This window comes from Phyllopteryx taeniolatus, chromosome 6, assembly GCF_024500385.1.
Source record: "Phyllopteryx taeniolatus isolate TA_2022b chromosome 6, UOR_Ptae_1.2, whole genome shotgun sequence".
In the NCBI taxonomy this organism is placed as follows: Eukaryota; Metazoa; Chordata; class Actinopteri; order Syngnathiformes; family Syngnathidae; genus Phyllopteryx; species Phyllopteryx taeniolatus.
This window is the reverse complement of record NC_084507.1, coordinates 21,417,518-21,429,543: the sequence shown is the minus strand read 5'-3', so window position 1 is coordinate 21,429,543 and position 12,026 is coordinate 21,417,518. Positions and strand designations below refer to the sequence as shown.

At 42.2% G+C, this 12,026-nt stretch overlaps 1 protein-coding gene across 3 annotated transcripts in view; it reads right to left on the bottom strand.

Moving 5' to 3' along the window:
* si:ch211-113g11.6 (uncharacterized protein LOC559008 homolog) overlaps window positions 1-12,026 on the bottom strand; it is a 41,511-nt gene that overhangs the window by 25,736 nt on the left and 3,749 nt on the right. For all 3 annotated transcript variants that reach the window (XM_061776253.1, XM_061776254.1, XM_061776255.1), the window contains exons 2-4: window positions 7,551-7,909; window positions 4,234-4,373; window positions 487-549 (exon numbers count right to left, since the gene is read on the bottom strand). In XM_061776253.1, the coding sequence (XP_061632237.1) occupies window positions 487-549; window positions 4,234-4,373; window positions 7,551-7,674 (327 nt within the window). In that variant the 5' untranslated portion in view covers window positions 7,675-7,909. The remainder of the gene's footprint in view (window positions 1-486; window positions 550-4,233; window positions 4,374-7,550; window positions 7,910-12,026) is intronic.

Below are 12,026 nucleotides of genomic sequence, written 5' to 3'. Positions count from 1 at the left end.
ACATTCACACCTACGGGCAATTTAGAGTCTTCAATCAACCTAACATGCATGTTTTTGGGATGTGGCAGGAAACCGGAGTGCCCGGAGAAAACACATGTAGGCACGGCGAGAACATGCAAACTCCACACAGGCGGGGCTGGGGATTGAACCCCGGTCCTCGGAACTGTGAGGCTGACGCTCTAACCAGTGGTTCACCGTGTCGCGATGGATGGATTCTGGATGAAAAATCTGTAGACGGGAGGTTGCACAAAAACGGAGAAAATCGTGCTGATAACATCTCCTTGGCGGAGATCATCCGATTCCAAATGTGGCTGATGACGACATTTGAGATCTTTATCAATTTCCATCTTGGCGGCAGTAAAAGCATGCGAATGAAATGAGGCACCAACCGACAACCATGATGATGATGGTGAAGATGATTGGAGATGAAGATGCACTTTTAAGGCCGGAGGACAGGCGGACACGAGAGAGAGAGAGAGCTTCTACCTCGAGCGGCGCCCCCTTGGCCTTGCAGGTGTCGATGGCAGTCTGGTCCGACGGTGCCGGGATCTGTGGGAAGAGTGCTGAAGTCAGAGAACTGTTTGGAAAGCCATTTGAGCATTTATTCCAAATCCTCTATCTAGCCTAATGTCCATGTGCTAGTAAGCTCTTGTCAGTACAGTGTTACTGTGTCTTAGTAGTGTTTTTTTCTTTTTCCACTACTGCCTTTCATTACTTGGTGCATGATAGTAGGACATCTTTGCCATACGAGTAGAACAACTATGTTACTAGGGAAGCAAAACTGTGCACTAGTTGACATCTGTGAGGTACTAGTGCTAGATGTTAACTAGTAGAATTTTATAATGTCACGATAGTACTAGCCCATTTTGGCCCAACCTGAACATTTGAGAGATTTGATTTCTTTCTTTTTGACTGTATCCTTTTTTAAGAAGTAAGACAAGTTAAAAAAACAATAATCATTCACAACCTGGTTGTGACATATTTTAACAGGAGCAGCAACAAAGGACCCAAAAATAAATCCAGGGACTATTTTTGGTCCTCACTATCAGGGGCTGGTTTGCTCCAGAAACATGCATACTGTTAATATGTATCTAGAGGAGCTGCTGTATCAATTGCGTTATCTTCCCCCCAAAATTAGGGTTACGGTGTGTTTACAATTCCAATACATTCCTCTTTTGCTGTGTCAACATTTAAATGACCTTTATCAGATTTGATGGTTCCTTCAGTTATGCACTCTTCTTTCACAAATGTGGCGATGAAAGTGCGTTAAAATGTAGAAAACCCTGAAATGGATTTTGTCTGGCCAGGCAGCTCAGCACCCCGAAACCTCTAATCCCAGAATGGCCCCTGGTACTACTAAACATAAAGTTTTTTGAAGCCTTTTGAGCATTAATTTGATATCCTTGATGTCCACCTTGAGATCATACTAGTTAGCCAAAAAGTGGGGAAAAAAATGTTGCTAGTAAGACACAGTCATTCTACTAGTGCTCTGAATTGTCTTACTAGGACAAATGAGGACAAAGAACGCACTAGTACATGGACCTTCAGCTGGATGTCAAGAATACCGACTAAATGTTCAAACGGCTTACTGAAAAGTGCTTTTTGTACTCACTCGTAAGTGTGCAATTTCACACTCATAGTGTGCGACGACACACAAACTAAGACATTTCTGTAACATATGACACTAGTAGCACAGTAGTAGGAAGTCTACATGTTAGTAGTCAGTCAAAACTGTACACTAGTTGACAACAAATGAATGCTACTAGTACTACGAGTGACATTATCAAGCTCTACTTGAACATTTAGCGCTTCACAAAGAGTACTTGTAGCACACAGTTGTTAACTTTTGAGGCATTTAGTGAATATCAAGGATATCCACCTTGAGGTCCATCAAACTACTAGTTTGTCCTCACTAGTAAGACAATTCAACAAAACTAAAACAACTGTGTCTTACTAGTAATGTTTTCCATTACTATATGACATTTCTGTACACTAATAGGACAACTTCGGCATACTAGTGGACAACTTCTTGTCACTAGTGAGGCAAAACTGTGCAGTAGTTGACAGCTGTGTGCGACATGTACTATGAGTGAAATGCTAGATGTTCACAAGTATAACTTCATAATGTCACTAGTAGCACTAGTGGCATGCACTTGTCAAGTAGTGCTCATTTCATCTCACTAGTAACACATAGCTGTTTTACTAGTGTGCAGAGGTATCATACATGTAACAGAAATCTACTAGTTGCTTGTCGTCATGCATTAGTAATGTGTAATTGCATACTAGTAGCATGTGGAAAGCTGTTTGAGCATTTATTGGATGGCCTTTATATCCATCTTAAGGTTGTACTAGTAGGCCGAAAGCGGCAGTAGCAGTGAAAAAAACATTGATAGTAAGACACAGTCATTCTACGGGCGCTGATTTGTCTTACCAGTGGGGACAAAGAGTGTACTAGTCCATGGACCTTAAGCTGGACATGAAGGACATGGAATCCAGGTTCAAACGGCTTTCCATAGAGTTTAGTTGAGCTCGAACCCCGTGACCCATCACATTTGACCAGTTTGTTGCTGTGCTGCTCTTCCTCCTCGCACAAGTTCTTTGTACTTTGAGTTGCTTTCTACATCCTCCGCAGCGCTTGGACATGAACGCTCGTTAAAGACGCAGGCGGCACTTTTTCTTGCTGAAATGTTCCTCTACAAGGCTCAGAAGAAAGCCATGTCCATACAATGGCTACTTCGTTAGGTACACGGTCTAATCTGATACTACAACAAAATTCTGCCCTTGACAAATATAAAGCGAAGGCCTGTTTCTGGCATGGATACGTTCCAGACCCTAACCCACAATAGGTGAAAATCCACAATATAAAGAGACCATGTAAAACATCGTTTTAATTGTTTTACGCCTGTAACATGCTTTAAACACATTTAAATTTATTAGAATACACATCAATTTATTATAACACACTTTAAAGTACTCCTTAGCGTATTTTCTCACACTTTTCATTTGAATCACAAAAATAAAATGGAATGCGTTTCACCTGATCCTCCATGTTTTCTTTATAGAATGCTACACGTTACAAATTCTCCCCAGGTAATCAGACTTATTAGCACAACTGTGCAGCCTTATGTTATCTCGTTTACGAAATAATACTGGGGCTGGATTTTGAAATAAAAGCAACTTTAAAAAAAAAAAGAAAATTATACAGGTTCAAATAAAGTGCTTAACTTCAGAAAAATAAATGTACTGTTTAGCATCTCAACGCAATAGTGACGTCTCAAACAATTTGACATATTTTAATCAAATCTGAACAATTGAACAGTTTTTGAGGTGATGTTTGTGCAAAACCTTGGTTTTGACTGGTAATGACCTTCCATGTAAATGCACTTTTAATGATGCTCCCAGTGGGAACTTTCCACTGAGAATTAAAAACAAAAATGACTGTGGCCTATTTAAATTTTTGGGGAGTGCGCCATTTCTTCCAAAATTTCTTTTATCGGTCATTTTCTGAACTTTCTCCATCTTAAACTAAACTTCCAAGCTGTCGTCTTTTTCTCGCTCCCCTGCTTTCTCTTTGTGTTTCAGTCTGGTCTGCGTGCAGTCAGTGATTACCACTGAGATGAAGACTCGATTGGTTGTGCGAGGTCACATGGGATGGTTTACTGTAACTCGCATGTGATTGGCCTCTCATGATTCGTCACTCCTGTAATGCTGCGCCACTTAAAATAGAAGCGCCCCATATGTCTTGAATAATAACCTTTTTTTTTTTGGGGGGGGGGGGGGCGGCTCAAGGTGTGTAGGTGTGAGTCCGTATGGGACTACTTCTGGATCCGGATCTGGATTGCGGTCCGCCAGTTAGTGAACTCTGGTGTAGGGAATGCTGGCGCTTATCCCTGTTTTTTAAATCTGAAGATATCACGTCATAAGCAGGTATGATCTGCCCACGTTGACCAATATATCCTCAAAGATGTAGTCACTGACAACTTTGCTGTGGGCAGCCATCTTGAATTCATATGAACGGAGGATGCATTTTGATTGGACTCCTGAATTCCTGCCCTCAGCAGGTACATTAGCACAAGTAGCACACACGCCGTGAGTTTTTCCCCATGTGAACGATGAACCGTGATTTAACGGGGGTTTACTGTATCTCCCCAGAACATAAATGCAACATTGTGACGTCATCGCCGATGTCAGAGCGACTAAATCATGTTTGAGCATTAAATGCGAGTTTCCTACCTGCACGTCGTGTACGCCTCGGGAGTTGAAGGTGAGCACGTAGATGACGGCCTGGCCGCCCACATAGAGCGTCTCGCTGCCCTCCTGGTGGTACATGCTGATGTAGTTCTCGGGTTTGTCAAAGTGGAAGCGAGATGGTTCTGAAGGGTAAGGAAAACAATACGTCACACGAAAGCTTCTGTATCATTGTACTAATGTAGTCGAGGTCAAACAGGAGGCAGCCAATGTGAGCAACCACAGTATTTCTGACAATAAATGCGCATGAACTGGGGAATAGGATGGGGGGAAGGTCCGCCATTTTCAAGCATCTACACTGTGTCTAACACCTACTGTAACATGTCAAAGCCAAAGGGTAAGCAGAGCTGCATCTAGTTTCGCTGGATGCACTGGTTAGCGTTAGCTTCGGAAAAGCATCACGTTCTTGATTGTACGGTGAAGTTGTCGTGCTGTTGGTGGTGGGCGGATTTGTGTTTTGCGAAGTGTCAGCCACATACATGGATCCTGACACTAATAGACAAGTGTATCAAGATGACGTGCTGGCTACACCAGTGAAAAGGATTTGATTGTCTTTGTGGCGCTTGCTCTCCCAACCACACACACATGCACACGCGCACACACACGTGCACTACGGCAAGTAGAAGCTGCTCATAGAGTCACGATGCCCTAAACTTCAGACGTAAGCAGGAAAATGAATGTTCGCCTTGTGAGCTGTGATTGTTGTTTTTACTCATTCAAAATGTACAATGGTACTTGGTCCTCACAGGAGCGTGTTAATGAGATTCTCAAGAAAAAAAACTTGAAATTAGATTAGAATGAGAGCAAAAAAAGAAATATAGTTTGTTTTAAATACAAGAAGCAGGAATATATCGGAAAAAAATACTGTGGCCACAATTTTGATATAGCATGCCCAAAATGCTCATTTGTAGGTTTAATACTATTCCCAAGAGGAACTTGTCTGAGGCGCCATCGTGATGTCAAGCTGTAAATATGTCGTTTCTTTGCCACATATTCAGTGACAGTGTCTTCTACAGATGCACATTGAGGGGATCTGCCGCTTTAGGAGCGACTGTAATATATGATATTGAGACATGCTCAAATATTGATCATTTTTCAAGGTGAAGGAAAAGCATAAGCTTTATTTTAGTGAGCTATTCCGGTGAATATTTCAGTGACGCATTCCATCGACCCGAACGTGCGAAGTCCTTCTGACTTACCAACACTGCACTCAATAGCCAGAACACAACTGTTGTGCATACTTGTTACTACACCGCCAATTCATATTTTTTAGAGACTTTTTATTGATACATATAGCGTACCCCTATATAGTGAGTATACCCCTCACATTTTTATATACAGTGGTGCCTTGCCTTACAAGTTTAATTTGTTCAGTGACTGTGCTCCTAACTCGAAACACTTGTATCCTCAAATCATCTTTCCCCATTCAAATCCATGGATGTGCAAATATGTTCCAGCCCCACAAAAAAATATGTATATATATGTTTGTAACATGTTTTTAAATAAGAAAAAGAGCACTCTACGCTAGTGTACATATAGCAATAACATAATTAAATGTCTAAACTGCTAAACAAAAGTGAGTACACCCCTAAGTGAAAATGTCCAAATTGGGTTGAATTAGCCATTTTGCCTCCTCGGTGGCTTGAGACTCATTTGGTGTTAAGAGGTAGGAGCCAAGTGTGTTAAAGGTCCAATATTTTGGCTCTTTAGACCTCCTAGAGTGAGTCTCCAACATTGACTTAGTGTAAAAGTGGCAATTTCATTTAAAATTTCATCTCAAACGAGTATCCAGAAAAGGCCCCTCTGACAGCTACTACTACTACTACTGTTTGACCCGATTTTGTATCCGCTTTGTCCTTATTTGGCTAAGACCGCCCCCTTCCCTCTAATTGGTTGCCTCCGTGTAGAAGACCCGCTTGTGAGAGCACACGTGTTTGTAATGTTGACAGCACTGGCTCAGGAGCAGAAAGAGAAGGCGGAGAACTTTGCTAGTGAAGTATTGTCGATAAACTGGAGGAATTCCAATGACCTGATTTCAGGCCTCGGCAGAAAAATGTCTGGGAATCAGGAATGCTTGGACGATTTTCATGTATATTTCACGTTTACTGAGGCACCATTGGGACAATATTACATCCCAAGTGCTAGAAAAAGTTAGTTTGGCACATCCGGGACCCTTTAAATTTGGTGTTGCTGTCACACTCTCATACTGGTTACTGGAAGTTCAATATGGCGGTGAGAGGTCTCTAATCAGTTGGCAGTCGATTTGTTCATTTCATTGCCAGCTGCTTACAGTATTAACTACTTCCTAATACAATACTTCTTTCTGTTTCTAAGACTTTTCTCTCCCTATTGTAAAGCCATGCAAGTACGCCTGAAATGCTGCGTGACCTCCTCAGCTCGTCAAGCGAGGACGCCAAGCTTCTGTGAGGACCTCACACCTCCTCCTGCTGCTTCTGAATGCTTCACCTTGTTGTCTGAAATGTGTGTGTGTGTACGGTCTTTGAATTACAATGAACATTTTTTTTTTGTTTTTTTTTCATACAGGGGTCCAATAGATCCAGATGATCTAGATCCAGCCCACACACACACACACACACGCACGCACACGTCATCCCCACCCCTCCTCCATGACACACACCCCTGCATACATTAGCAGGATGTGTGAGGTAAAAATGTGTGAGTGGAATAAGTAACGACGAGAGGGGGGGGGCATTTATTTTCATCGCAATCTTCTTCCCCTCCTCCTCTCCTCTGCGCGTGCACACACACATTCAGGCACACGGAGGCACATTGTCGTGCACGCGCAATTTCTGTGTTATTTGGTGGCTCGACCGTGTTGCTCGCTCGTCCCCGCATTGCACCCCCGCAAGGACGCGGGGAGCAGCGCCGCCGCCTCTGCGCGGCCATATTTCACGTCAAGGGTGCAGCCTCGCTTGCGTGTGCGCGTGCGCCGCGGAGGATGGAGTTAGTGTGCGCGCGTGCGCGTGTGATCGACAGGAGCCTCGGTGCGCTCATTGGAAACGCGCGCACGAAGCAGCGTGCACGTCCGACTCTTAAGAGGTTCTCTCCTACTAGAAGCAAATATGACGGATTATATGCATCGAAATCGCATTTTAAAAAAAAAGATGTAATCAATGTAATTGATTTAAGCAGCGGCGGGGGGAGGGGACGTTTTAACGATTTATTCATTCGTGCCCCTTTCCCAGCTTCCAATTGAGTTAACCTGGCGTGCAACGTGCACTAAGATGTCTTTTAAAAAAGTGGGTTTCAAGCTTTAATAAGTAAATTGCAGCTGTGCTTACCGTGTACGACAAATTTTAGCCGGGCCGGCTTTGCCATCACAGCGGCGGCAAAAAGCCCCACGAGGAGGAGGCGGAGGCGGAGGTGGTGGTGGTGGTGGTGGAGCGGGTTCATCTTTATGCTCATCGTCGCCAAAATGAACCGTAAAAAGAACCCCCAGAAATTAAGAGGAATAATAAAACAATAAATTAAAAAAAGAATAATAAAAGAAAAGAATCCAATGCTTGATGCTTCGCCGTGTTGGTTTGCTTTCTTCCTCTGTGCCCGATGCTTGCGCTCTGCTGGCCGGCTGATGACTTGACGAGTCGCGCCGAGAGGAAGAAGAAGAAGCTCCACCTCGCAGCAGCCTGGCAACAATTGGCTGCAACACACACACACACACACCCACACATTATAGACACACACACACACACACACATTATAGACACACACCACCTGTTGGTGAGCTTTTAACACATTGGTAACACTGCGAGTGCGCTAAAACGTCACTTAAAATGTCCTTTCCGGTTGTTTTTTTAATGCATGTGGATCATGGAGGATGAAACCAGGAATATATAATACAGCGGTGCCTTGAGATGCGAGTTTAATTCTTGCCATAACCACGATCGCACCTCAAAACACTTTCATTTCAAGTCATTCCCGTTGAAAATAGTCCCCTCTCTTATGTCAGCGTCCAATCTCAGCCATCAGTGGGCCAACAATCCAACGCTTGGTGAATTGTGCTTCACAATGGTTTATAGTCCAAGGGTGTCAAACTCATTTTTGCACCGGGCCACATCGTAGTTATGGTTTCCCTCGGTGGGCCGTTAAGACTGTGAACCCATATACTGTAAATGTATGATCACCTCATATTATTACATATACACACAAAAATGGATGGATAACTACTTCTGGAATCAGAAGCCAGTAAAACGTTGTTTGTTCAACTATTATTCAGTTGTTGTTGTTTTTTAAGGGAGATTGGTAACAAAAAAATGATTGCAATGTCAACGTTATTAAAAGTGAAGACAATTTAATTTTTTTTGTATTTTAGTAAGAAACATGAAGTCGACGCACACGATTTGCTTTCGCGGGCCTCATAAAATGATGTTGCGGCCCGGATCTGCCCCCCGGGATTGCGAGTTTGACACTGTGGTTTATACGCTGAATGGGCACGCACCTCACCCACGTGCTCATGTGCGTTCCGTGTGTATAAATAGCTGACACGATTAAACTCATGCAAGAGATTTGTGTCTGAACTAGGCATCGAAGGATGGGCCAATCAGACCCAAGCTGTTTATTTAAATTTGGGAAGATGAGCGATCCAGTCAGAGCAAAGCTCATTTACATACACACACATGACAATGAGATGTCCGTCCGTCCCCAATACCAGGTGGAAACGACCAACTACAATGGCTCCAAAAAGGACATTCTGGGCATTTCCAACCAAAATTTTACATGCAAACCAGATAAAATGACATCGAAGATTATAAACATTTAAAAGTTAAAACAGTGATGAAAGGGGACCTTTAACGATGAGCTAAATTGCTGCTTGTTGTGAAGTGAGTTGAGTGTCATTCAGTGCACGTAAAGCGCTCGTATGTCGAATTTTTGCTCGTCAAGTCATAGCAAAGAATCGGCCAAATGACAGCTTGTCTCTGAAAACCTCTGGTGACTCGTTTCGCAATGGACCACTGAATTTTATTCTAATATTGAACATGAAATGAATAGAGATACATCATGAAAAATTGTTTTTGTTTTTTTTCGTCCAATCAAAAGCTTTTGAATGGGAATTCACGTGTACCTTTTTGTCCTTGTAGTGACAAAACTAAACTTGCCCTCGTCCTGGAGGCTCTGGAACAAATCTGAGGAAGAGCTCCAATCAGGTAGGACATGTTTGGTGTGTCATATTGCAGAATATGAATGGATAGGCCCAAAAATGTGTTTTTGTTATTGTGGAAATGTTGAAAATGTAGTATTTATTGATGGCAATACTTCAAACCAGTGATTCCCAGCCAGTATTAAATGCTCTTCCACAAGATGGCAGAATTGACCTCCTGACACAAAGATTATTTGCCATCAGTGACGACATTTGGGCTCATACTTGGACCTAAGCGTTTTAACCACAAGATGGAAGCAGTGGCAAATTTTTTAAATTTGAGTTCGCCAACCACCTTCACTGTTCTTTTCGGAATTGCGAATGTTCTCATTAGGACAGAGCAATTTTGATTCTGTATAACCACAAATCAATTACAGACGAGTCAAGTCTGACCAGATGGGATTATTGTATGGCTGACAAAAAAATATATGGTTTTGATAATTGAATGTAAATACTGCGTCACAAGTCGTCCTCGTGACCAGAGAATAACCCCCCTAGGGATGCCATCAAGCCGTAACGTCATGCGCGGAGCCAGTCTGAGGCTTCGAAGGCCACTTGAATCCAGCCCTCAGGCGCAGCGACCAATGGGAGCGAGCGGTCGTATTAAAATAGATGATATGCGGGAGAGAGACCTATATAACAGATTGAGAGGGGTGAGAGGTATTCCAAAAGGCTTTGTATCTGCACTCATACACGTGGTCATGTGATGTTTCTCTTTTTTTCTGGGTTATTCCTTCCCAACGCGTGAATGTGCTCTCAGTCCGCTGCATATTAGTGGTCTTAAAGGAGACAGTGATGCCTTCAGATATGGGCTTCATTTGTTCCGTGACCACGCTCCTAAATCAAAATATTCCGACTGTATCTCAAATCATCTTTCCCCATTGAAATGAATGGAAATGCCATTAATCCATTCCAGTCTCCTCCTAAAATTGTAATATTTTTAATAGGAACAATAGTACTGTATAATACTACACTTTATAAAAACATATTAGTCACATGATTAAATAAGAGAATATATGAGCTATACATAAAATTATATATATATATATATATATATATAACAATGACACAGTTTTTGCTTCAATACAATGGACTTTGTGCTGCTCCTTCTGGTGTCCCTTGATATAATACAGACATACGGATGTACTGTACATGGAGATGGTCTCAGCTCCTCAGTAAGCCACAATAATATTAGTTGTTCTTCTTAGAGGATAAAGAATATGTGAGTGTCATTATATTGTCTGTCTACATGTGTTCCTCCATCATTTGTGTTGGAATATTGATTGCTTAAAGGATTACACAACTGCGATGCCAATGCTTTTCGCTAGCCCGCCTATGACATTTCCCATTATGTGTTAGCATCAAGCGAGCAAAATTTAAGGCAAAGCTGCAGTATGCTGTTGTTTTAAACACACGAGTAATTAGTTTTGCTTTGTGTTTAGTTTGACAGTAAACTTCAACTTAGGGTGGCAATAAATAGCTTCAAGCCTCTTTTGATGAGTTTAGAAACCTGCTACTTGTTGTGAAGGGAGTTGAGTTTAGTTCACTGCCACCATACAGCGCTCGTATTCGAAATTTTCCTCACAGGTTAAAGCAAAAAATCGGCTAAACGACAGCTCGTATCTTGAAAAACTGGTTAGTCAGGCACCACAGTATAACATTATATTCAGAAGCTAATGCTGGTACCCTGTTGGCTAATGCTGATTTTGTGCTTATACTGCAGCTCCGTTTACCTTTTGACTTTGACGTTTGCTTGAGACACACGGTGTGGGAGTGGGATTACGTAAATCAACCGAGCTGTGAAATCACAGTGGTAGAACTGTAGGTCTCGATCACAGACACTTTTTCCAAAATAGTCACAGTTAACTTAATCTTTTCTTGGTTGTGTAGTCTCACGCTTGGCGGGTAGCAAGGTACTCCAAACACACAACTATTGGTATTTAAACATTAAAAATTCAATTGTACATAATATGTTCCCTTTAAAGTATAAGACACGTAAACATCTACAAATGGATTTGCATTTGTGCGTGCAGGTGCGCATGTAATCCTCACAGTTGTATTGTTTTATAAACCAGGCCACTTTGTGCCTCCATTGCAAGTCCTCACAGTGCAGATTAAGTGCTTTGGTTATGTAAGCATGTGTGTTTCCGTTTGTTGCTAACAACAGAACGCTCTCACCGCAAAAAGATTTGCTTTTAAGATGATTAGATTTGATCTGATTCTTTTTTTTCTTTTTTTTCCCTCAACAAAAATGAAGCCAAGACAGGAAACACACGTGGGAGAATGAAACGGCAGTCTTTCGTCACCGTAGATGGAACATGTTACAGAAAGGTTATTTTAATGTCTTGTATACAGATAGTTGTGTCTCCGGAGGGCCTGCCCACGCATCATGTGTGAAATTAAACAAGCAAATAAATCTGCTGTTATCCAACTATTTCTGAAAATGTGTCTGTGAGTGAGACCTTCCGCACCTGTAGCCCACTGTGACATCACAATCTGTCTGATTTACATAATCCCTCGCCCACACCAAGTGTCTCACTCAATGACCTGGCAGCTAGCCTGGCTGAAGTTCCAGAGTGAAAGAATCACTTTGACGCAACCGTCGAAGCTCTATCATGTC